The sequence below is a fragment of the Phocoena sinus genome, chromosome 18, assembly GCF_008692025.1.
Source record: "Phocoena sinus isolate mPhoSin1 chromosome 18, mPhoSin1.pri, whole genome shotgun sequence".
Lineage (NCBI taxonomy): Eukaryota > Metazoa > Chordata > Mammalia > Artiodactyla > Phocoenidae > Phocoena > Phocoena sinus.
The window spans coordinates 68,643,566-68,669,434 of record NC_045780.1 but is presented as its reverse complement, the minus strand read 5'-3'; the positions used below and the strand labels follow the sequence as shown (position 1 = coordinate 68,669,434).

Below are 25,869 nucleotides of genomic sequence, written 5' to 3'. Positions count from 1 at the left end.
ATAAAAACCCTAATTTGAAAAGACACACGCAACCCAATGTTCATAGCAGTGCTATTTACAGTAGCCAAGACATGGAAAAAACCCAGGTACCCATCAACAGAAATTGACTTAAGAAGATGCCATATATATGCACACACCATGGAATATGAGCTAAAAAAGCATGAAATAGTGCCATTTGCAGCAACATGGATGGACCTAGAGAATATCATACTTCATGAAGTCAGAGAGAGAAAGACAAATATTATACCATATCACTCATATGTGGAATCTTTAAAAAATAATACAAATTAATCTGTATACAAAACAGAAACAGACTCACACACATAAAAAACAAGCTTATGGATACCAAAGGGGAAAGGAAGGGGGGAGGGACAAATTAGGAGTATGGGATTAACAGATACAAACTACCGTGCATAAAATAGATAAGCAACAAGGATTTACTGTATAGCACAGGGAATTCTATGCAATACCTTGTAATAACCTATAATGGAAAATAATCTGAAAAAATATATATACCTATAATGAATCACTTTGCTGTCCCCCTGAACCTAACACAATATTGTAAACCAACTATACTCCAATTAAAAAAAAAGTCACCCACCAAGTCAAGCTTCAGTTATGTGAGAATCACAGCTATGGTTCTGTTTATACTTCCAGTGTGAAACTGTGGACCCTGTATCAAATCAGGAGGATGCGTGACAGCCCTGTTGCTCTCCATAATGTGTTACACCTGAGCAAAATGCTCTTTGCATTGTTATTTCCTAAAAATGCTTTGGATCAGATTAATTTGCCCAGCCTTGCAGGCCCACTTTACCTCCCGGCTGGATGCCCTGGTTGACCTGCACAGGTGAGTGGTGCAGGGGTGCCGGGAACCAACAGCCTGCCCTCCGATTTCCTCTGTGAAACTTTGATCTGGGGAAATGACCCGGCCAGAGGTCCCAGCAGCTAGTTTCTTCTCAACAAGACTAAAACCTAGATGATTGTATTTCTTCAACTAAATAACAGAGCACAGAACAAAAGGTCAAGAAACCCAGAGAAATTCTTTTCTCTAAATCATTTGCCTAACTTAAAAGGCACTCATCACAAGCTGCAAGGCTGGAAGTATCCCGGCAGCTTTCTCTGCTGCGTTTTTGATAGGAGAGTGATTTTACTTCTGTAAGAAGTGTGCGACAGGCCCTGGTGTATGCAGGCACATCAACTATGGAGAGAGAAAGAGCTGTCAAACGTAGCTCTGCTATATGAGTAAGGTCTTGTCTTTCAGGCCTTAGGTGCTGAAAGGTTTCTCTAAGATGCTTGGGGCAAACGTTCAGGCAGTTGAGTAAAACGGACTTGGGTACACATATGCATAGAAAAGAGACTGGAAGGAAAGACCGCAAAATATTAACCAATGATTATCTCTGTATGTTAGGGTCGGCTATAATATTTCTTTTCTTCTTTATGCTTGAGTACATATTCCAAACTGAATGCAAGGAGCATCAGTTACTTTTATCAGAAAAATAGTTTTAAAGTTCACATTCTTCAAAGACAACCCCGTCTGAGATGGACACAGGTGAGTGACAGGTGGGATGTGGATGAGATCAGGACATCAATTCATCAACACTTTTTATCCCAACCTCAGTGTGTGCCCAGCGCAGTGCTGGGAGAGACAGGACGGGGAAAAAAAGGGAATGGACACTTAGTATTTACGAGATCCCAGACACAGTCCGTTCATATGTTACTCCCTTAACTCCTGCAAAACGCCGCTGGGTGGGACTTAATTTTCTCACTTTACAAGGAAGAAACGGAAGCCCAGAAAGTGAAGCAACTGGGCCAGGTAGCAGCAAACCCTGCACATCCCACCCTGGCAGCTCTGGGCCCATGAGAGTTCACTCACCTTGGGCAGAGGGTGCAGCAGGAGGCGACATAACCCAGCGTGCCCTTCAGTCGCTTACCGACCAGAACCAACCAAAACCGCCTGGACTTTCTCAGGCGGCAGAGCCCAGCTGGAGGCTGTTACCTGCACGGCAACTGAAGGCAAACTGAGCTGGAGATGGGGGAGGGGCAGTGAGAGGTGGGATGGCCACGTGTCCCCAAAGCCCTTGGAGGCATTGCCAAGTAATCAGTGAAATGCACTTAAAGCTTAAAGACTGCTGCCAAGTACCTTATGAAACGGAATTCCAAGCTGGACTTACTTTTATTGTTCTCTTCATGCTGTAAAGTCAGGCACAGTATTAATAAACCCGGTAAAAGACTAAGGCGCGCATAAGACTTTTTTTTTTTGTGGTACGCGGGCCTCTCACTGTTGTGGCCTCTCCCGTTGTGGAGCACAGGCTCCGGACGCACAAGCTCAGCGGCCATGGCTCACGGGCCCAGCCGCTCCGCGGCATGTGGGATCTTCCCGGACCGGGGCACGAACCCGCGTCCCCTACATCGGCAGGCAGACTCTCAACCACTGCGCCACCAGGGAAGCCCCATAAGACTTTTTAAAAAACATTAAAACCACTAACCTCCCCGCAGATGTCAGACTTTTAACCTGATTCAGGGTCTGTGGTTCTCCTTCTCTGTGTGTAAAATCTACGTGAGCAAACATCAGCTTACTGCTGAGCGTGAGTCTTCTGACATCAGCAAGGAGCAGCTTGTTCTTCTGGGAAATTCAAGCTCTGAAGCCTGTTTTTCTTACAGAGAAACAATAAGGTCACCGAATAACCCAATAACCCATCCCTGAGTCCTGAGGCCTTTCTGACCTATGAGTCTTTGAAAGCACTTCTGTTTATTTCTCCTTTGTGGTGACAGAAGAGTGTGGGTGTCACCTCAGGGAGCCCACTGAGAAACTTCACTGAGTGAGGTCATTTGTATGAGTTAGCCAGGGTTGTCGTAACAAAGTACCACAGACTGGGGGGTTTAAACAACAGAAATTTATTTCCTCTCAAATCTGGAGGCTAGACGTCTGAGATCAAGGTGTCAGCAGGGTTGGTTTCCTCTGAGGTCTCTCTCCTTGGCTTGTAGACGGACGTCTTCCCCCTGTGTCCTCACGTGGTCTTCCCTCTGTGTATGCCTGTGTTCTAATCTCCTATAAGGCCACTAGTCATATTAGATTAGGGTCCACCCATATGATCTCATTTTAACTTAATCACCTCTTTAAAAACCCTATCTCCAAATATAGTCACATTCTGGGGTGCTGGGGGTTAGGGCTTCAACAGATGAATTTGATGGGGGTGGGGGACACAGTTCAGCCCATAACATTGCTGGGAGGAACAGAGATGTCATAGAAATACTCTGCTTTATCCTTTATGGATCAGGGATCAGCCTATGGGAGGCCCCACGAGGAGGCGACTTTCTCCACCCACTGTGAGCTCAGGATGGAGGCTCCGGTGAGGATGCTCCCAGCCCTCTGCTTCTACTAACTGGGACTCATGCTTCCAGCTCGGACCATGCTCTGAGGAAAGGGATCCCTAATCCAGGCAGCTCAGATGCCCACTAGGACCCTGCAGATCTCTGCGACAACACCTTGCCGTCCTGGAAGAGGGCAGAGACATTCACACCAGAGCAGCCCAGGTGATGGGCACTCTACCTGCCCACTGCCTTGAAGCAATTCTGTATCCACAGGAGTTTGGGGGTGGGGAGGAGGGGGTCTTACAGGTCATCCAGAGTGCAGGGCACCATGGTGATTTGGAGACACAAATGCCACGCAGAGAGGCAGTCAGGGCCGCCCTATCCGGCTGCCCCCCATCAGCTCTAGAAGGCTGCAGCTGGATTTATTCACTCATTCAACTGAACTCTGCAGGGGCCAGATCTGCGCCGGGCACAGGTGCTTGTGATTCATTCACCAGCGAAACAGACAACCCGTGAGCTCATGGGGCCTTTATTCCAACACAGAGGGATGGGAACAGACTGGGGCTGCACCCAGAAGTGTTTCCTGTGAAATGTCCACTCTGTCCCAGGGAACTGGGGACTCCCGGCCTCCTCTGCTGAGGGTTTCTGGGTGGTTTCCTGTTTCAGCCCCACAGCCAGGGGAAATTTCTGCTTTTTGCTCTTCTGAACTCTAAGCTGAGACACGCACATGCTTGATGAGGGATTTTTCTGGTCAGAGGAAAGTTTTATGTCCTGTGTGCATTTCTTAATATATTCTGAAAAACTCAGTTCAAGTGTCACTTCCTGTACGAAGCCTTGTCTGAGCCCACCAGCCCTGCTTCTGTGCTCTTGCAACGTGTCACCGTGTGGCGCGGTCGTTTGTCTGGATGAGCTGTACGCCTCCCCCAGCCCCTGGGTTCCACCGGGCAGGCTCTCTGCCTTACTGTCTATGCAACTGCCCTAGGGCTACTAGTGTCTGGCACAGAGAATGTGCTGGATTAAATGACAAAACAGAAAACCAGGTGGAGTACCTCCACCCTGCCTTCGGTCTGGTCCTTAGGGTCCAGCACCATCATACTTTTTTTTTTTTTTTTTTTTTGCGGTACGCGGGCCTCTCACTGCTCTGGCCTCTCCCGTTGCGGAGCACAGGCTCCGGACGCGCAGGCTCAAGGGCCATGGCTCACGGGCCCAGCCACTCTGCAGCACGCGGATCCTCCCGGACCGGGGCACGAACCCGCATCCCCTGCATCAACCACTGCGCCACCAGGGAAGCCCCATCATACTCTTTCTGATGCCCAGATGGTGGGTCTATGACCACGTGATTTCAAAGCAGCAACGAGTATAAAAAATATTTTGAGATCTTGGCAACAACTAAAGTGTGGTGTGAAAATCTGTTATTTCTCTCGGCATGGCTAAACCTTAGGGATCGTTGCCTGTGTTCATAATACAAGGCAATGCTCAATTTCAGTGAGAGGTTAGGGAAAATAAAGATGCAAATTTTTCCTATTTAAGTTCATGAACCCTCTGAGTTCTAGTCATAGATTCTTCGAAGGATCCACATACATGTGATTAAGATCCTCCAGACCAGAAGTTTCATCCCCCAAGTCGTACTTAGCCCTTTCCCCTTGTAACCCCCAAGCCAGCTCGGGTGCAAGGTTCTGTCATCTCCCAAACCTTGGGTTGATCTAGAAGTCAGATGCCCTCAGCTCCTATGCTCCACCTGCATGGCATCCTCCAGCTGCAGACAGAAGTTGGCCCTTTCCCTGCTCCCCCACTGGGCCCCAGATGTGCAAAAGCATCAGTCGCAGGTAACTACACCAAACAACCTATAGCCCAGTAGACAATCCCTTCTCCCCAGTGGCCCTCCTTGGCCACCCCAATGCCAGGGTTTCCTTCCTTTTCTTTTTCTCCTTTCTCCCCAGCACTGCCCAGTCTCTTTGGCTTTCCCCTTCTACCTTTTTTTCCTCTCCTTTTCATGCCAGAGACAAGTCAGCTCTCTCCCAGCCCTGCCCATCCCAGCAGCTCAGGTTCTCAGCCCAACATGAGGCTCTTCTTGGGTAGATATTTCAACAATTGCAAACTGTTTATCAAAATGTTTCTTCCAAACGCACCTAGAACTCTCCTCGATATAAACTTGGTTGAATACAATTTTCTCCATCTTATTACAACAGGGTCAAAGGTTCTTTGAAGAATCTTGCTCCTTTGGGATTTTCCCCCACTGATGTGCCCTTCTTGGAATAAGGATACGATCCGTATCCGTCACTATCTCTTCTGTTTCATTAGCCATTGGCCTCCTGTTCATTTGGGGTGATCTACTATATCTCAGTCTCTACATTAAACACAAATACTTCATGACAAGTAGGTTTATCCAACAAATACAGGAACGGGTTATTATTAGGGAACCTATCAGTGTAATTCACAGAACTGAGGCATAGTTATTTCAGTAGACACTCCAAAAACATTTGACAAGCTGGATATTGTTGATAAACTCTTAGCAACGCAGGCACAGAGGCCACATTCCTAACCCTAACCAGGGTCTACCAGAAGTTCGCACAAATCATGACATGTAATAGTAAAACACTAGAAAGAAGGGGTACCTGCTATCACCGCTTCTCTTCAACCTTGTAATGTGGATCCTTGACAATGTAGGAAAATAAGACAAAAGGGCCTGAATCTAAAATGAGAAGAAAAATATTGTCACTATTGCAGGTGATGTGATGAACTACCCAGAGAATCCAAGACCCTGAATGAAAAACTAATGGGAGAATTTGGGGAGGTGGCTGGACCCAAGACCAACATACACAGATCAATGGCTTTCACATCCATTTGTGTGGATGCTTTTAAAAAACGATAGAATATAACAAGTACTGGTGAGGATGTGGAGAAATTGGCTCCCTGTGCATTGCTGGCGGGACTGCAAAATGGTACAGACACTGTGGAAAATGGTGTGATGATTCCGCAAAAAATTAAACAAGGAGTTCAAATTCAAATTCTGGATATATATCCAAAGAAGTGAAAGCAGAGACTCAAACAGATGTTTGTACACTGAGGGTTCCTACTCTTCACAGCAGCAGTATTCACAGTAGCCAAAAGGGTGAAGCAACCCCAGTGTCCACTGACAGATGACTGGATAAAACAAATGTGACATGCACATACAGTGGACTATTATTCAGCCATAAAAAGCAGTGGAGTGCTACATTGTGGACGAAACTTGGAGACATTAAGTGAAAGACGCCAAACACAAAAGGACAAATATTGTGTGAGGTTCCTAGATCAAATTCATAAAGATAAAAAGTAGAACAGTGGTTGCTGAGGGCTGGAAGTAGGGGGAACTGGGGTGTAAGTGTCTAATGGGTATAGAGTTTCTGTTGGGGAAGATGAGAAAATTCTGGAGCTGGATGGTGATGATGGTTGCCCAACAATGTGAATGTACTTAATGCCACAGAACCATTCACTTAAAAAGGGTGAAAAAGGTCAATTTTCACCTTTTATGTGTTTTACCACAATTAAAAATCTATGGTTTTCTTAATCACTAACTAATTAGAAAAGGTAAGGGGAAAGGGAACCTACTCTGAAGAGCAACAGAATCCATAATATAACCAAGAATGAAACCACTGACTCTCCTGTTACAGTCACTGCAGCTCTACAGGCAAATAAATGAACAAAGCTGAATGCAGAGTCCAGAACTCCCCCTCATTCCACTTCTAAGAATCTGTCCTAGTAACAAAACGTGTAGACATGTGCCTGGGTACATATGTACAAGGAGGCTCACAGAAATGACGTTTGCAGAAGTGAGCAATGTTGAGAGCGATGTAGGATAAAACCCATGGTTCAGTGAGGAAAGTCACCTCCCATTTTGCAGCTGTTTCAGAGACGAATCAGAGCTGTGCGTTCTGATGTGCAATGATCTTGGTGATATATTGAGAAGCAAGTTTTCACATAATTCCTCGAGCATAATCTCATTTGTTTATAGGCAAAATAAAAGCTATGTAGTTGTATATTACCTAGAGAGGTAAATGCATGGAAAAGTGTTTACAAGTATGCATATCAGACTGTTGTGATTTGTCCTAGGGGAACTGTCCTTTATGAATTTTCTATGAGAATGTATTCAGGTAATACTTGGGATTTTTTTTTTTTTCTTTAATAAAGTAGGAAGAACCAGTTTTCTCAGTCCTGTGACAAGCTGGTCTTGTCTATGCACCTACCAGGTCCTCTCTGTGGAGCCAGCATTAGAGCATGGGTGGAGGAGGTGAGGACGATAGTTACAAGGCCTCCTGCTGGCCTTCCAGAAGAGGAGGTCTGCGTGGGGCTGTTAAGGGAACTCCAGGATTCCACCTGAGACCCTCCCTTCTGGTACAGCAGTCAGTTACTTTGGGTGTCCCGTAACCTTTAGCACAGTCATCCTTGACTTTGACCTTGGCTGTACATTGGAATCACGTGTGAGGATTGAAAAGCTCCTGACCCTAATCTGCACCAGGGGATTCCCATTTCTTTGGTCCGGGGGTGGCCCTGACCTTGGGCCATCTCTCTGAATTCAGGGCTCCTCTGTTCTCCTGTTACAGCCCTCAAGGTGTTATCTAGTCTGGCACTTCTCACTTATGCAAGTGATATTTGAAACCAAAGGAGAGGCTTTTTTGACATTTGACCTAACTGGTTTCTGCTCACCACTCTATCCCATTGAGATGTGTTTTAACTTTTTCCATCCAGCGAATCTTTCTGCGTCTCCATCACCATGATGGGACATTCTCTCTGTCTCCTAGGCACAGAAGCCTCACCCGGACCAACCTCTCATTCATTTGGGTCCTTGGAGGAAGGCATGGTTTCCGTATGACTAAAAATATCTTTCCCCTCCATTAATAAGAAACCAAGACCCAGGAAGACTATTCAGCAACAAAAAGAAACAAACTGCTGAAACATGCATGCCACACATGAACCTCAAAATCACTGTGCTCAGTGAAAGGCTCCGGATGCCAAACGCCATGTATTGGATGATTCCATTTACATGAAGCATCCAGAAAAGGCAAAAACATATGCAGAGAGAGCAGATTAGAGGTTGGCCGGTCTGGGCTGTAATGGGGGGCGGTGACCACAAACAGACACAAGGGATCTCCTGGAGGTGCTGACTTGAAACAAACCAACTGCCAGAAATTTCTCTAGCAAAGATGGGTTTATCTGGGATCAGCAGAGAATTACACTTCGGCATCTGGGAGAACTCTTTTACAGAGGCGAAGAGGAAGTTTGGAGGGCTGCTGTTGTAAACAGAGTCCATGGCTTTTCATTGGCTGAGTCCTTGCCAGGAAAGAAGAGGAGTCTGTTTCCTTCCTGTTGGGCTCTGCTATGGCCACAGGACATGACAGCTCCCCCTTCTGACTACTTAATCGAGGTTTCTGCTCATTAATTTTTTACAGGTGTAGTAGGGATGTTCCAAAACTGGATTGTGGTGATGGTTGCCCAGCTCTAAATGTACTAAGTACCACTGAATCGCACCTTCACGGTATACGGATCATACTTCCGTAGAGCGCACCAGACTGAGTAGAATTAAGCCCTCTTTCAAATGGATGTTCTTGGAGAATGTTAGACAGCTGGGGTTCCATGGCTGCTTTGGGGGAGGGTGCAGTTTAGCATCTCAAACAGCTCAGCCTTGGCTCCCAAATCACACACCCCTCTCAGCCAAACCAAAGCCCTAGGTCTCACTGGACCCACCCACCCTTTTACACTGCGCCCTGGGGTCTCTCTCTATGCCCAGTCACCTTGGCGGAGGTCCTCTCCTAACCTCTAACCTTTGACAGGGCTCCCGCCGAGGGCGGCGGGCTCTGCATCTCCACCAGGTCCGCACAGCTGCCCGACTGGCCTCTGGCGGAGTGTCAGGTGCCCCTGTGAAGCCCGTGAGGCTTGTTCTCCGAGGGCAGCGGGAACCTGAGGGCACACCACTCACTGGCTCCCGCGCTGACTGGTTAGAACAGGGGAAACTGTAAACCCGTGTTCAGGGAGTGACAGAGGGAGAGAGCTGCTCAGTTCTTAATGATAACTGGTCCCCTCCCCCTCCCCTCCCCTCCCCTCCCCTCCATCTTCTCCCGGCATCCCCTCTGCTCTCCTCTCCTTCCCCTTCCCCTCCCATCTCTCCTACCTCCTCCCCTCCCTCCACCCTCCCTCTTCCCACCTGTATTGTATTGGGCACCATCTCCTGTGCAGACACTGAGCTAGGAGGTGGGCATACAGCAGTGAGCAAAGCCAACCTAGACCTGTCTTCAGAGTTCACAGTTTGTTGGGGGAGATATTAACCTAATAATCACACAAATCAAACGCTGACACACACATAAGGTGTTGGAAGGAAGGGCCCATTGGGCAACAAGAGGTTCTAATTTAGAGGGTCCTTGAAGAGCACTTGGCCCAACAAGGTGATACTGAGGTGGAGGCTGGAAGGCTGAGAGGAGCTCCAGGTGAGGAGCAGAGAGAAGGCCCTGGGTGAGGAGGTGCACCTGGGAGGAGTGAAAGGCGGTCAGTGATTGGGGGGAGGGGGAATCTAGCCCCTCCCCCAACAACCTCCACGGCCTTTCCGCCTCTTCCCACCAAAGCCAGGCCCCGGAGGAGAGATACACTCCCCGGAAAAACAGGGGATGCCGTGCAAATACAGCCTCACATCACCTGCTCTCCACCCTCTCCCCTCCTGCTGCGTCTACCTGGTCAAAAATGATGAATCTGCCGTCAGTGGGCTGGGGGCGGGGTTTATTCTAAGACCTTGGGAAGGCACTGCTGAGGTTTGACTAGGGTGAGACACCCAAGTGATGTTATTAACACCGCTGATGGGAGAGGGGCGAATGACGTGGGAGCCCTTTTGAGCCGAGTGGCCCCGGGAACTTAGGTCCGAGGTGAGATGGATCCCTTTCCTCCCAGGGGCTGTCTTGGTGGACGTGGTGGTGGGGATTGGCTGGAGCTGGAACGTGGGGGACCCAGGCCAGCGCACTTGGCGCCAGCCCTGGTTTTGATGGTGAGGAAGAGCCCTCTGAAAAGCCCTGCCAGGGCCCTAGATTTGGGGACGCACTTCCTCCTCCCCCAGCCCTCCCTTCCCCTCCCCCCCACCTCGAGGCCCCTTCTATTTATAGCGCTTCCTCTCCAGATCTCTGCACTTGAAAGGTGTCCTTGAAACACACACAGAAGAGAAAAAAAATTCTGAAAAATGTCAAACCGCAGGTCCTCTCCCCACTCTTCAAGTTTCTAGGTTTGTACTATTCCTGGTTGACCCTAAAGTAGAAAGGGTCAAATGGGTGCCCCGAGTTTTAATGGTTCAGAAGGTGCTGGTTGTTGGGTCCTGGCTCTGGCAGCCTCCTGGGGACCAACTCAAGGGTCAGGGGACTTGACATCCTTTCTCGTGGGTAAAGTACGGGGCCACAAACACACAGCCCCATCTAGCCTGTAACTTTGACAAGATCAGCGGCAGTGATCTCAGGTGGTGAGATGGAAGTTGGAAAGTACACTGAACTGGAAGCCAGGATGTCATGGTCTAGTTCAAGCTGTGTTTAGAAACATCACTTACATCTCTGAGTGTACCTTCCACTCTGTAAATTTAAAAGTTGGACTAGACCCGTGTTTTACAAGCTTTTTTGACCCAGAGCACACACACCCATAACAAAAGTCCCATGAAATATTCAATAGTATTTATGTTTATTGTGACGGTTTTTTTAATTCTGTTCCATTTAAAAAAAAATTTCAAAACTTACTATAAATGGTTAAAATAGTAAATTTTATGTTATGTATATTTACCATAATAAAAAAATTGAAAAACCCATTGTGAATTTTACAATGGCTGAAAAATATTGGACTACACAATCCCTGACTTCTCCTCCAATTATTATTTTTAAAATCTAATTGTGCAATCACAGAGGAAAAGTGCCTCTTTGATAAAACGTTCATTAAGCTTAATTTTTTTTTCAGATAATTAAAACTGTTTTCTCCCTTCCTTTTTCTCTTTTAAATATCAACTAAGTATGGCATCAACTAAAACTGCACCCATGCATACTCTGTGGCCCAGAAATTCTGCCCTGGGCATACCCCAAAGGAAATGAGTGCATATGTCCCCCCAGAGATGTGCTCAGGAATGTCTGTAGCACACTATTTGTAACAGCCTCAGCTGGATACAACTCAGATGTTCACCAGCAGGAAAATGAATAAATAAGTACTGATCTATCCCAGCAAAGGAATAAAGACAGCAACGGGAGTGAATGAACTACAGCTATTAACAGTGTGGATGAGTTGCACCAAAATACTGTTGAGCAAAAGAAGCCAGAGCTGGAAGAACACGTTCCGTGTGATTCCATTTATATCAAGTTCAAAACCAGGCAAAAATAATCTAGTATCATCACTAACATAGTAACCTTGGGAGGCAGTGACTGGATGGGGCTGCTGGGGTGCACAGACTCTTCTGGGCTTTTTATGTAGTTGCTAGTACATGGGTGCATTTCGTAGGGGTTCATAATGAACGCCCCGCCCCAAAATGTGTCACTTTTGCATGAGGATTATTTTGAGCTAAAGGCAATCGATACCCGGCGGGTTCTAGAGAAATTACTGCCCCTTCCCTAACTACCTAGAAGAATTTCAATTGTGGATTTTTCCCAGAAAAAGAGTTGTTACCAGAGTTACCTTTCACCAAAGTGGCCCTATCTGTATGTCAGGGAAAGCGCATCTAATTACCTAACATCTGCTCTTCTTCTTATCCCCACATGAATGACCCTCCCGTTCTTGGAAACCCCAGGTCCTGATGGCATTCCTCAGCTCAGGATGGCGTACAGACCTCATCTTACCTTTCTGTCTCTGACCCTCTCATGTATGTGTGGGTCTCTGACCTTCTCCTGTATGCGGGGTTCCTGTATATATGAAACTAAATGTGATTTTCTCCTGTTAATCTGTCTCATGTCAATTTAATTCTTAGACCAGCCAGAAGAACCTAGAAAGGCAGAGGAAAGTTTTCTTCCACATCCTCACCATTCATCTCTGGGAAACCTCCCTGACTACTCGGGACCAGGACAAGCATCCCCTCGGGTGGTCCCTTAGTGCCCTGAACTCACTCTCTCAGCTGCGTCTGTCTCTCCATAGAGGTTGCCTGCCTGCTCATCTGTCCACTTCACCAGAAGGAAGGACTCTGTCGCTGTTGTATCTCTAGCTGGTTCTGGAAGTTCAGCATAATGTAGACGTTCACTCCACCTGAGGGAATAAATAGGTTACTCAAGTGTCTAGAAGTCTTTCAAGGATTAAATGGATTTTAAAAAGGAGGAAGAAACAAATACATCTGTAACCACCCCCAATCCTTCTCCTCCTCCATCATTAAAAAAAAAAAAAAGGGGCTTCCCTGGTGGCGCAGTGGTTGGGAGTCCGCCTGCCGATGCAGGGGACGCGGGTTCGTGACCTGGTCCGGGAGGATCCCACAAGCCGCAGAGCGGCTGGGCCCGTGAGCCATGGCCGCTGAGCCTATGCGTCCGGAGCCTGTGCTCCGCAACGGGAGAGGCCACAACAGTAAGAGGCCCACATACCACAAAAAAAAAAAAAAAAAAAGGATAAAAGGCATTAGTTTTACAGACCCCCCGCTCCCCTCCCCCAGCAGTGGCTGTACCCAGAACTAAGCCACGTGGTGCCTCTCTGCTTATGCTTGGGGCTGAAGATGCTTATGGAACAGAGACGAGCAAACCACAGAGATGAGATAGGGGTGCACCCGTGCTTCCCTTGGGCAGGCACAGATCACATCAGAAATCAATGTCCTGTAAAGCTGCTTTAAGGGTAACACCCACGGCGGTCGCCAAGCTCAGACATCACCAGCCACAGCTGCAGTGGCTCCACCCGCCCCAGAAACAGCAGCACCGAGTCCTTTGTGTCCTTCATATCTGGGTGATACTATCCCTTGGCCACCTCCTTAACCTCCAGCCCCAGCTGCAGCCTCCTTGAAATTGAACCTATCAGAAGAAGCACCTGGATCTTTGATGAAATTGGCTGTGTGGCCTTAGACAAATCACGTAACTTCTCTGAGCCTCATTTTCCTCATCTGTAAAATGGGACTAATAGTGCTTCTTTGTCGATGAACTGAGGTATAAATAAATATATAATAGTTAAGAGCGACAGAGAGTAAGTCCTTAATCAAGGGTGCCACTACTAGTACTGTCATTGCTATTGATTTTCTGGGCCAGGTGGAAGATGACAAATATTATAGATTACAAGGAAGGAAGTTGTCAAGCCACCTTGAGAAGGAATCAGGACAGTCAGTGGGTCAGGGAGTCGTACCATAGGTCCAAATCCTAGCCTTTGGGGGACAGTATTTGCTGAGTCATCATGTGTTTGGGGCTGAGAGGAGGTGGGTGTAGGGATTAAAGGGCTCTGCATTGTGAGGGGAGCCCTGAAAAGGAACCAGGAGCTGAGGGTTCTGGTCCCGTCTCGCTGGAGAAAGCCAGGAGGCTTTGGGGAAAAAAAATCCCATGTGTCAGTTTCTCTACTTGGAAGACAAAAATGTCAGACTAGATCAAGGGTTCTCTACCTTTTCTTGTGCCATGGACCCTTCAGGTGAAACTAAGGACCTTCCTCAGGGTGATGGTTTAAAATGTATGAAGTAAAGTACATAAGATGACAAAAAACTGCTCATGTTATCCAAATGTTAAAAACCAGATTTCTAATATGATGTTCCTTCCATAGGATTATTAAGTAATAACAACTGTAATCTCAAAGCAGTGATGTGCAAACATATTTCAAGGTACTTGAATCACCTGTAATGGGCTATGAAGAGAGTCATGATTTCTGTCAGTGACAGAGTCACAGGTACACTTCATTCCACTGTGACCGGCTGCCAGGGCCTAGGCTGCCAGGTTGCAGTTAGAGCCTAGTGAAAATAAAAAGGTAATTGTTCTCCCACCCAGGTTCACAGGCCTCCTGAATCCTGGCCTCCCAGGGACTAGGCGATGTCTCCCACACCTTTCACTGTAGCAGCCCCTGTAGATAAAAGAGCCGCTGCACTTCCTACCGCTGAGGAACTCAACAGCTGGTTGAAATGAAACACCCCTGCCCAAGAAATGACTGGAGAACAGCCCCTGAGAGCATGAAATCCCATGCATAGTACAGGTGGTAAGCACAGGATGGCGGCCAGTGAGGGCTGCTACTTACACTGGACAAGATCATAAAAGGGCAGGAGAGATGGTAACTTTGTAAGGGATCCGCTGGGTTCCAGGCCAAGCACGTGCTAGGGGACTGAGCGATGTGTTTCTATGAACACAAGGAGAGCCCACCATGTACTTTTCAGTCATGTGTACACACGAAGGGGACCAGAATATGCCACCCACATGTGCCTCTTTGGCATAAGGATTATTTTGAGCTGAAGGCAACTAAGAAAAATAGAAGAGAAGGAAAAAATATCTCTGCCTTCTTCCTATTTGGCTAAAAGCAGGATAGAAATTTCCATTTGTAAAGGCATTTCACCCTCCTTACCAGGAAGACAGCAACTCTTAATCATCTGAGAGGACTCTAGACTCTTAGCCCAGAGCCAAGAGAGGAAGGTGCATGATAAACCTTACTAGACAGCCCTCAATCTTCTACTCCTTTCCCCATCTATTACAGCATCCCCACAACCCCTCCCTGCTTTCCTCTCTCTTGTTAGTTTCCACCACTTACCGCTCTTTGTTTTGTTTTTTTTTAACGAATTATTTATTTATTTATTTATGGCTGCGTTGGGTCTTCCTTGCTGCACGCGGGCTTTCTCTAGTTGTGGCGAGCGGGGGCTACTCTTCGTTGCAGTGTGTGGGCTTCTCGTTGCGGTGGCTTCTCTTGTTGTGGAGCACGGGCTCTAGGTGCACGGGCTTTACTATTTGTGGCATGCGGGCTCAGTAGTTGTGGCTCGTGGGCTCAGTAATTGTGGCACACGGGCTTAGTTGCTCCGGGTCATGTGGGGTCTTCCTGGACCAGGGATCGAACCCGTGTCCCCGGCACTGGCAGGTGGATTCTTAACCACTGTGCCCAGGGAAGCCCTACTGCTCTTTGTTAAAATGCTGTATAAACTTATTCCTGTCCACTTTGGTTCCTCACTTCTTTTCTGTGAAGCCTCCCGGGCCAAGTCAGAGTAAAATTGTTAACGTCAGATAAAATGTGTGCGCCTTTCTCCTGTTTGTTCATCCTGTTCGTTAGTCTCTTGTCCAATTAACTGATACAACTGCAGCCACTAAACCCAGGAGGGCAGAGGAAAAGTTTCCCCTCCCAGCACACACAGGTACGTACGTGTTCCTGGCTCGAAGCTGGTGCTCAGTAAATGCTTGTTGAACGACCCATGAGTGAACAGTGTGGGGTGAGGGTATTCCACAGTTTGTTGCCCTTCATAGGCCTGCTAGTCTGCCCTTTTAGTGGGAGAGCCTTAAATGTCTTGAGGACACGAAGGAAGGTTCTCCTGGGGTTTGCCATCTGTGTGTAAGTCAGGCACCTCTGGAAACTGCATTAGTTCTTCCTTCTGGGCCGTGGTAGGGAAGTTTATGGTAAAAGGTGCAGGTAAGACAGGGCTTCTTTACCAAACTTCTCTCCAACTGATCTGGAGCTTTGGGGGACATCTTTTAGGGACCAATCTACACGAGGGAAAAATGGGGTCCCATGGCCTTCGTCAGTGGGAGGTCAGTTAGGGGGGTGTGTTGACCCAAATTCTAGACAGGGGAGGGGTGGCGGGGAACCGAGGCGTGAGGGATGTCACGCCAGAGACACAGAGCTCGGGGGTGGGGCTGGGGTCCAAGGCCGGGCTGGAGAGCCGGCTACTGACTGAAGCGCCTTCCTTCCACATGCAGAGAACGCTCAGAAAGAAGCTCACGCTCGCATCCCTGGGGCGGCAACTTGGCAGCGTTACAGCCCTGATCCGGGGGTGGGTCTGATGCCTCATTGATTCGCCAGCTGTGTGGTAGGGAAACGAGGCGGGTGCGGGGAGGAGGGGTGGCTGGGGAACACCCTGGTTTCATCTGCCGTCCAGCCACTGCCAAGTGCAGCCCTTGGGAGTGTGGCCCATCAGAGCTGCATGTGAGCTTTCAGGCTCCGTTAGAGCACCTCGCCTGGATCACAAACCCAGGGAATCCCGAGCCAGGCCGAGTCTCCCCTCGCTTCCCTAACCCCAGCCTGAGCTTGGCAGTGTCCCCAGACGGCACTTCTTGCTTTACTTCGCTCATCACCCCCTCATGGGGGGAGGGGAGGGGGGGAGAGAATGCTGGCTGCTTTTGAAGTTCCTGACTCTGGTGGTTTGGGAGTAACATCTATGGCCTAAATCCCTGCCTGTGGGGGGCAAAGAAATGGAACAGAAGGGAAACCGCTTCCTAGAGCAACATCCCCCCACTCCCTCCTTCTCGGGAGGTGTGGGAGACAGGCCTGCATGGGAGGCCATGTGTCTGAGCGAGCTTGTCCTGTGGCAGGAAGATCAACTTGGCTGATACCCTGGGTGTTTTTTTTTCCCCTTTCTTTCTTTCTTTTCTTTTTTTTTTCTTTTCCAGCAGGGGTGGGTGAAGGGAAGAAGAGTGTGGAGGCTATTGCGGTGCACTGATTCAATTCCTGCAGAGGGGAGAGTGCTCGGGGCGCCTTCAATGCTCCAGGGCCCCCTGGGAAGGCAGCTGGCCGCTGCACGAGACTCCGCCCGGCTCCCTGGCGTCACCCTCAGTGAGTGAGGTAAGTCGACCAGAGGTGAGTCTTTCCAGGCACCGCAGGAAGGATGTGCCTTGCTGGGGCTCAGAGAGATTGTTCTGCTCTTCACACACCCTCTCTTTCTGCTTCTGTTGGGAACAGGTAGAGCATCCCTATCGACCCCAGCCACCAGCCAGGACCCCTGCCGTGCCTGACCGGGCGGAAGGACACGTCAGGCCAGGAGGACCAAAGGTCAGCGTCAGTCTCATGTCATGGAGCAAAACCGGCTGACAGAACTGGGCTGCTTTCACTGGATCACACCCTGGTGTGCAGACACTTAGAACCTTCTGGAAGCTCTCTGGATCATTCTTCCCTACATGGCTGACCTAATTGATAACCCCTAACAGGGGCACACCTGGCCCTCCACAGTCACAGCTGGGTGAGTCTCAAAAGGCACATACTCTTGTGAGTGGGAAATGCGTCAGTAGCTCCACATTAAGACGTAAAAGACTGTAGGGGAGGGGACATGTCCCTTCTTCCCTTCTGGCTTCTTTGGCTGGCCTCATCACGAAATTGGCAAGAGACAGATTAACAGGAGAAAAACAAACAAAAGCTGAATAACGTGTATACGTGGGAGAGACCCAGGAAAACTGAGTAACTCGCCAAAATGGGCGAAACCATCACCTTAAATGCCTTCCTCAGCTGAAGACAACAGAAGATGTTAGGAGTGGGGGAGCTAGAGATGAGAGGCGAGTGAGAAAAGCACAGTAAACAAGGGTAAGGTAGCTCTGCAGATTTAAGTCCTTGCCTTCTGCATTGACTAGAGTTTCTACAGATTGAGTCATTACCCCTCTTCTTGGTACGACAAGGGAGACACTCTTACAAATATAAGTGTCTTTTACAAAGGGCAACTTCTACTTGGCTTTCAGAGCTTCTTCTGTGCCTGTGCCTTCTTAAAAATAACCAGCTTAAAAGAATCCTTAGGCCAAACACGTGTATTTTGGGGTGGCAGATTCTGCTCCCCTACAAACCAACAGTGGGTCATTTCCTAAGAGCAGATGGGATGGAGTTGGAGAGATGGGATACTTTGCGCTTGTGGGGGGAGAACCCGGGGGGCGGGGGGGGCGGGGCAGAAAGGGGCCAAGGAGCACACCTTCAGCAGGTGTGGGCCAGAGCCCACGGTGCACAGAGCAACCAAGCGGTCAGCCACTGGGCAGTCAGTGCTCCTGCTGGGGAAGGGACGCTCACGCGGAGGTCTGCACCCGCATCGACAAGCAGGAAGGCCAGAGCGGCGGGTCTGAGGCATCAGGGCCCCTCTCTCGACGGCTCCTCATTTGGGTCTGATCTCCCCGGACTCACATATGTGACAGCACCCGCCTGCCCCTCTTCGGGATGTGGATGTGACTTCTCCGTGGGTGCCCTGGGAAGGGGGACCACGGGGCTCCCAGCATCACCCACCATCCAGACAGCTTGTTTTGTGCCAAATACCAAAACAGGAAGAAGATTCGGAGAGGGCCGAGGGGCACGGGGTTACGGAGGTTGCTAAGGCGCTGAGGGGTGAGTCACGGGGAGCAGGTACCTGTGAGTTGCCCTCAGATGCTCAAGCACCAGGTGCGGGGGCTGCTGCAGAGACCGGAGGTTTCGGGGAGGAAGTGGCGCTTGGTGGGGCCTTGGGGCTGTGCGGTGTACCCGGCGCCCTGGGCTGCGGGCCGGCGTGTGGTTTGCCCTGGGGAAGAGGCCCAGGAAAGTCAGGAAGCAGGGGACACTCGCTCAGGGTGGTGTTTCCTTAGGAGCCAGTCCCACCCCTGTGCCCAGTGAGTCCTGAACAGATAGGAAAAGGGACACAGAAAGTTCCAACAGGCATCAGACCACTGCTCTGTGACTGATTGCCAGTGATTCCAGCGGCTGAGTCGACCTGTGGCTGAGACCCTCCTGAGCTAAACTGGCCCCTTGAGACACCCTCCTCGCCCTGCTGGGGGCACAGAGCCCATCCCCTCAGCTCCCACCTCAGTGCGACCTGAGGACCGGATTGTTCAGTGAAGGGATGAATAAGAAGAGCCTTCCCTCCGGATTCAGAGCTGGCAGGACCCCTGGGAGAGCGTAACTACCTATCTCTATCTAGCTGTCTATTCATCTATCTCTATCTTTCTGTCTAGTCACCATCTCTATATCTATCTAATCTATTGTCTATCTACCATCTATTTACCTACCCACCTATCTAACCATCTATCTATCTATCATCCTCACTATATCATCTCCATCTATCCATCCATCCATCCACCATCCTGAGGTTCAAAGGACTTTTCAGTGTTCCTCTCTCTACTGTTCAGATGGACTTTTCTTACTCTCCATTTGAATGGAGGCCCCTTCTCCACCTGTAGAGACTAGACAGAGCTCTCTATATGCATAGGTTGCAATGAGGCATAATCTACAGGAGGATCCCTACTAGCTATAGCCCCAAATCGGTAAAGGAGGGAACAGTTGTGTCCTGACTCAAGTGAGGTTTTGGGGCTCACGGAGCTGGTGCCCTTCAAGCCAGCACGTGACCGCAGAAGTTCAGCACCTCCACCTGGATCTCTGGTCCCGTGAGCTATTGTGGCCCTTGGGTAAACTGCACACCCTCTGCAATCACAGTGCTCACGTGTGCCTCACAGGGACAGTCACTCAGCCTCCACCTGCTGCACAGAGAGCACTGGTTTTCTCCACGTATATGCCCAGTAGCGGGGTTGCTGGGTCATATGGTAGCTCTATTTTTAGTTTTTTGAGGAACCTCCATACCGTTCTCCATAGCGGCTGCACCAATTTACATTCCCATCAACAGTGTAGGAGGGCTCCCTTTTCTCCACATCTGGAATCTAGAAAAATGGTACGGATGAACTTATCTGCAAAACAGAAATAGAAACACAGATGTAGAGAACAAACTTATGGATACCAAGGGGGGAAGTGGGGGTGGGATGTGTTGGGAGATTGGGATTGACGTATATACTCTACTATGTATAAAATAGATAACTAATGAGAACCTGCTGTATAGCACAGGGAACTCCACTCAGCGCTCTGTGGTGACCTAAATGGGAAGGAAATCCAAAAAAGAGGGGATATATGTATACGTATAACTGATTCACTTTGCTGTACAGCAGAAACTAACACAACATTGTAAAGCAACCATACTCCAATAAAAGTTTTTAAAAATAATAAGAAAAAGATAATGATAGCAGTAGTGGTAGTAGTAATAGAACAGTAATCATAGTAGTAATAATGTCTAACATGTTAAAAAAAAAAGAAGATATATAAATGGCCAGTAAACCTGTGAAAAGGTGCTCACTGTCAGTAGTCATTAGGCAAATGCCAATTGAAACCACAAGAAGATACCCCTGCACACCCACCAGACTGGTTCACCTGAAAAAGACTGACCATGCCCAGGGCTGGTGAGGATGAGGTGCCATGGGAATCCCATACACTGTTGGGAGTACGCAGAGTGGCTGCTTTGGGAAAGTGATGGCCAGGACCTACTAAAACGAAACGTGCAGAACTTGTGATTCACCAGCCCCACTCCTAGCTATGTACAGTACTCAGCAAAATAGATATTTATGTGTCATAAAAGACATGTGAAAGAACATGCATAGCTGAACTTGATATAACAGAAATGTTCACCAACAGTAGGATGGATGTAAATAGGTGGTGATGCATACACACAGTGGACTATCATACAGCAATGAGAAGGAACAAACCACAACTACACCACACCACAACTACACCACACAACTACACCACAGCACAACTACACCACAGCACAACTACACCACACCACAACTACACTACAGCACGGGTGAATCTCACAAACTAATGCTGACCCAAAGAAGCTCTGTGGGTGAGAATACACATACCCGTGGCGTATGATTTATTTACTTAAAGTTCAGAAGCGGGCACACTGAGTTGTGATTTTAGAAGTTAGGATATTGATTACCCTTGAGTGGAGGTAGAGACTGGGGGGGGGGGGGGCAAAGGAGAGCTTCTGGGGGTGCTGGTGAGGTGTCTCCGAATCTGGGGGCTAATCACACAGGCGTGTTCACTTTATGAAAGTCGTCAAGCTCTACTTTTAATGATTTGTGCACATTTTTGCATGTGTGTTGTGATTTGTAAATGGCTGCAAATTCTTTGACCTTCCTCCTGTTGAGAGATGGGAGCTATGTCTCCTCTTCTTGATTCTGGGTGGGCTTGTGACTCACTTGTAACAGCAGAAGGCGGACATGATGATACCACAGTTCCCAGGCCAGCTTAGAAAAGCTGATGCGGTGTTTTTGAGTACAGTGTGTTCATAGAAAATCTGAGGGTCAGTAAGGCCAACAGATCAGGGGATGATTGCTGTTGAAAAAGAGAGCTTGTTACTTACAGACCCCAAGAAGAGGGGCCATGCCACATCACGGGGGGCCACAGAGGGAGAGCTGGGGTTGGTCAGGAGACAGAGCCAGAGGAGCAGAAATGTGGGCAAGAGCCTTTACTGTGGTTTCGGTGGAAGGGAACAGGCAAGGCAGGGTCAGCAGGCTTAGGATTGTTTGAATCATCTCAGGGGGCTCTGGGACACAGGGGCTGCCCCTGGTACCTGGCCCTGGGTTGATTAGGGCAGATGGTGGGAGTGGTTGGTTTGCATTTGAAAAGTACACTCAAGGGACTGGTTAACCCAGGGAAGGGCAGCCCCTCCAGGGTCAGCCAGGCCCCAAGATGTCAGAGCACTAGAATATAGAAAATAAAAGACATGGTTAATAGACGGAGATTCTACCTAGTTTCTGGGACACTTTCTTTTTTTTTTTTTTTTTTTTTTTCCGGGACACTTTCTTATGGAGCCTCAACCTACTGTGTAAGAAACTGAGGTACTTGCAGGCCACCATGTTGCGAGGAAGCCCCCGCCTCACGAGGAACCCTTGTGCAGGTGCTGTAGCTGACAGTCCAGTTGAGGCTTTGGCCAAAAGTCAGCGTCATTTGAGTAAAGTCACCTCCAGATGGTCCCAGCCCCTGCCACTGAGTAACCCTCAGCTGTCGATTCTTCCCAGCTGAGGCTCCCAACAGTGGGGAGCAGAGAAAAGCCAATCTCACTGTGTCCTGTTCAAAACCTGACCGTGAAAATAATAAAGTGTTTTAAGTTGCTAAATTCTGGGGGTAATTTGTTACATAGCAACAGTGAGTGGAACGGTATGTCACACTTGCACATAAATTTACTTAAAAAGAGGTAGGCTTGTATGTACCACATCTTCTTTATCCATTTACAAAACAGAAACAGACTGACAGATATTGAAAACAAACTGATGGTTACCAAAGGGGAAACACTGGGGGAAGGGATAAATCAGGAGCCTGGGGTGAACATACACACACTACTATATATAAGACATAACCAACAGGGCCTACTGTAAAGCACAGGGAACTCAATCTGTGATACCCTATATGAGAAAAGAATCTAAAAAAGAATGAATATATGTACATGTATATGTAACTGAATCATTTTGCTGCACACCTGACGCTAACACAACATTGTAAATCAACTATAATCCAATAAAATTAAACAATAAAGATATACGCTTTCCATGGGCATGTGGCTTCAGCGAATTATTAAGTATCACTCGATAGAGGCGTAACCCCACAGATTCAATACTACATTTTAATGTTTTGTCTCCCCAAGGACCTCTATGACATGGCTTCCTGCACAGCTGACCCAGACAGCCTCGTCCACCACGCCGACTCCTGCCTCCCTCACCACCCACCCCGGGTGGCCAGCGTGATGCTCTCTTTGTTCTACACAGCCTTCTTGGTCTTTGGCACCCTGGGAAACATCCTTGCCCTTCGCCTTGCTTATCAAAAGGGCAAGAAGATCAACTCAACAAACGTCTACCTGGTCCACCTGGCAGTGTCCGACCTCCTGTTCACCCTGGCCCTGCCCGGAAAGATCGCCTACTACGTGCTGGACTTCAGCTGGCCTTTCGGTGAAGGGCTCTGCAGGCTGACGGCCTTCATATTCTACGTGAACACTTATTCAGGGATCTACCTGATGGCATGCGTGAGCGTGGACCGTTACGTGGCTGTGGTCCGCACCCACCAGTGTCTCCGGCTCTGCGGACCCCGGCCGGCCAGGCTCACCTGTGTGGCTGTGTGGGTCCTGGCGTCTCTGCAGACGGCGCCCCTGCTCCTGCTCTCCATGACCAAGCTCGTGGCCGGCAGGCTGACCTGCGTGGAGTATGACAGCGTCCAGCCAGTGCTCACGCTGCCCGTCGTGGTCCTAGTGATCTCCGCTCTGAGCTTCTGCAGGCCGGTGGGCATCATTCTCTTCCGCTACGTGAGGATCACCATGAAGCTGTGCAGGACGGCCCGGGACAACCCTCTGACAAGCAGGAAGGGGCACCACCGCAGGGCCTGCCTGCTCACCCTGGTGGTGCTGGTGGCCGTGCTTGTGTGCTTCATCCCCTACCACTTCACTGTCATCCAGTTCATGGTGAGAAAGGTGCTCCACCAGCCAGCCTGCCCCGAGCAGAGGGCTTTCACACTGTGCCTTCAGCTCACGGTGTGCCTCATGAACTTGAACTGCAGCATCGACCCCGTCATTTACTTCCTCGCATCTACGCGTTACAGGAAATGGCTCCTCAGCATTTGGAAGCTCAAAGCATCAGCATCCTTCGCTCCCCCGCTCCGGGAAAAAGTTCCTCAGAAGCACAAAATATCAACCAGACTGGGGGCTCCTTGCCCTTAGAGGAGAATGAGGTCTAATAGGTCATGGGCTTTAAGACTGCATCTGGGGCTAGGGGTCCAGGGTTGGGGCCCCAAAGCTTATACAATTTGAGCGGGTGTGGGTTCTTTAAGAAAAAGAATACAAAACAATAGATGCAAAATTAGGTACAAGGTCTTGGATGGTAAGTGAGGAGCCCTGAAGCTTGCGCTCATTAGCTTTACGGTGAACCTACCTCTGATGTATCCTAATAAACGCTACTGCGGCCTTGGCCTCTGAAGGGTGTGCGGTTTCTTCCAGGAAAAGAGTATTTTCACAGCAAATGCAGTCACGACCGAAAGAATCATTGGCTGAGTACTAGATCCACAATTTAGACGAGGTTTCCGAATTGGGGTGGCAAGTTGTTGTAAAGAGTAAAAATACTCCCCCGCCCAAAAAAAACCACACAAAATTTTTAAAAGCTTGGCGCTAACATTTACAAAAACGCCAAGGTTCTCCTGAGAAAGTCAGAAAACATGGGGAGGACGCACTTGACTCCAAGTTATTGGCCCAGCCGCCTCTGGCGTTGGGGGAGTGGGGTGAGGGACTGGGCGTTGTGCACTTTTGTAGGAAGAGTCTGAATCTGGTCCCAAGCCCCTTATGACATGTGTGACTGGGGACATCGCTGGGGGAGAAAGTCAGGAAAGTGGGCAAGAGCTTTTCATTTGTTTTGTGTGTGTCAGAAAGTGCTTGTCCATGGGAGTGTTGTTTCCATTTGGTCAAAACAAACCTTTCCGGCGCTTTCTTGAGTTTAAAACAAGGCACAGAGCGTTTCCACTTGGGCGATTTTGAGTTCTGTAAAATAAAACACGCGTTTCCCTGCCAACGTGCGGGGAGCACCAGGGCCAGCGTGACGTCTATCTCTGCGGCACGGGCCCAAAGCAACATGCTCACAGCCTCCGCGGCGCCCCCTTGCCCCCTATCCCAAAGCTCTGGCTCCAGACGGGTCCCCCCTGAGGTCGTCCCTGGTCCCTGACCAACAGTGGCCTCCTTCTCCTCCAGATGATCAGCTGCTTCCACCTCCCAAGTTCCAAGTTTGGGGCACTTGACTCTCGTGCGCAGAGCTTCACGGTGGCTCTCCTGAGAGGGGGCTGTCTCACGGGGCACCAGACTGTCAGCTCCTGAGACGTCCGGGGCACGGCCTCCTCCTCTCAGCCCCCCGCATCACAGTCCATGTTACTCCTGGGGCGGGAGCTGGTGCTCAGTCCGCCCTCGCTGGTTTGAGCTGATGAGCTTGCTGTGTCCCAGGAGAGGCTCTCAGGGGCTCACGTCGAGGCTCTGGGCACGCTTCTCTTCCATCCTGCCCCCGACTCTGGCTCCGCTGGGCTCGGGGCAGGGAGGACACTCAGCTCCAGAGTGACCCACAGACACGGAGCTGTGGCCCCTGTGGCCAGACAGGTCCCAGCACTGAACATCGATCCTGGGGACGTGGTGCTCGTGGTGGAGGGTGCTTCCTGCCTGCAGCTGGGGCAGGAATGGTGTTTAAAAGCTGGAAGAATTTGCAAGTCTGCTCTTGGGGCCTGTGGATTGAAGGTGCAGGACCTCAGCTGAAAGGCCCATCTCTGCACCCTGAGTACCTCTCACAGGAGCCCACAGCTCATGTCCACACCTGGCTGGGGTGAAAAGCTCACACACCCTGTTTGCACTAACCCAGCCCTCATCAAAGGGCATGGAGGTGGCAAGAGAGGGCCTGGCCAGCCTGCAGTTTGCTGCCCTCACAGCCAGGGGCTTCCTCCGTGGAGAGCGGCCAGGCCAGCAGGGCTGCAGACCTGTCTGACTCCGGACATTACAAATCCTTCTTGGCCATCCTCCCAAGCATTTCTCATCACCTGTCCTCGCTGCACACCAGGCTCCTCACATCCAAAGCTGCTTGGGGCTGGTTTGTGCTGAGCACCTGGAAACAGAAAGGAGGAAGTCACATCCGGAGGGCATTTGGGAACAAAACAGGATCAGGAAAGAGGACGAGATCGTGAGCTCCGGCCGGAAGCAGCAACAATGGGTCGGGGAAAGCCGAGGCCCAGTGCACTGCCGGCTTCCAGCACTGCCACGGGAGGAGGGTGATGGCTCTGTATTCAGACAAGGCGATGATGGGTGTGACTTACAAAGAGGGAAATCTGAATTCTGAGGACTGAACCAGCCAGGGATGTTCCAGAGCCGGGCTCAGAGCACAGACGCCCGAGCTC

The 25,869-nt window shown here is 49.4% G+C and overlaps 2 protein-coding genes across 2 annotated transcripts in view; one reads left to right on the top strand and one right to left on the bottom strand.

Moving 5' to 3' along the window:
* The window catches only part of UBAC2 (UBA domain containing 2), a 286,963-nt gene that overhangs the window by 93,563 nt on the left and 167,531 nt on the right, over positions 1-25,869 (bottom strand). Inside the window, exons 13-18 of the mRNA XM_032610727.1 lie at positions 23,065-25,580; positions 19,717-19,820; positions 18,518-18,664; positions 14,073-14,185; positions 12,393-12,528; positions 5,928-6,004 (exon numbers count right to left, since the gene is read on the bottom strand). The gene's annotated coding sequence lies outside the window, so the exon portion shown is untranslated. The remainder of the gene's footprint in view (positions 1-5,927; positions 6,005-12,392; positions 12,529-14,072; positions 14,186-18,517; positions 18,665-19,716; positions 19,821-23,064; positions 25,581-25,869) is intronic.
* LOC116742874 (G-protein coupled receptor 183-like) lies at positions 22,456-23,780 on the top strand. Its single transcript, XM_032610725.1, has one exon. It carries the CDS (start codon positions 22,592-22,594, stop codon positions 23,669-23,671), a length of 1,080 nt encoding a protein of 359 aa, XP_032466616.1. The 5' UTR covers positions 22,456-22,591; the 3' UTR covers positions 23,672-23,780.

Excerpts from the sequence above, each read along its gene's own strand:
- LOC116742874 (XM_032610725.1), top strand. The coding sequence starts at position 22,592 with ATGTTTTGTCTCCCCAAGGACCTCTATGACATGGCTTCCTGCACAGCT.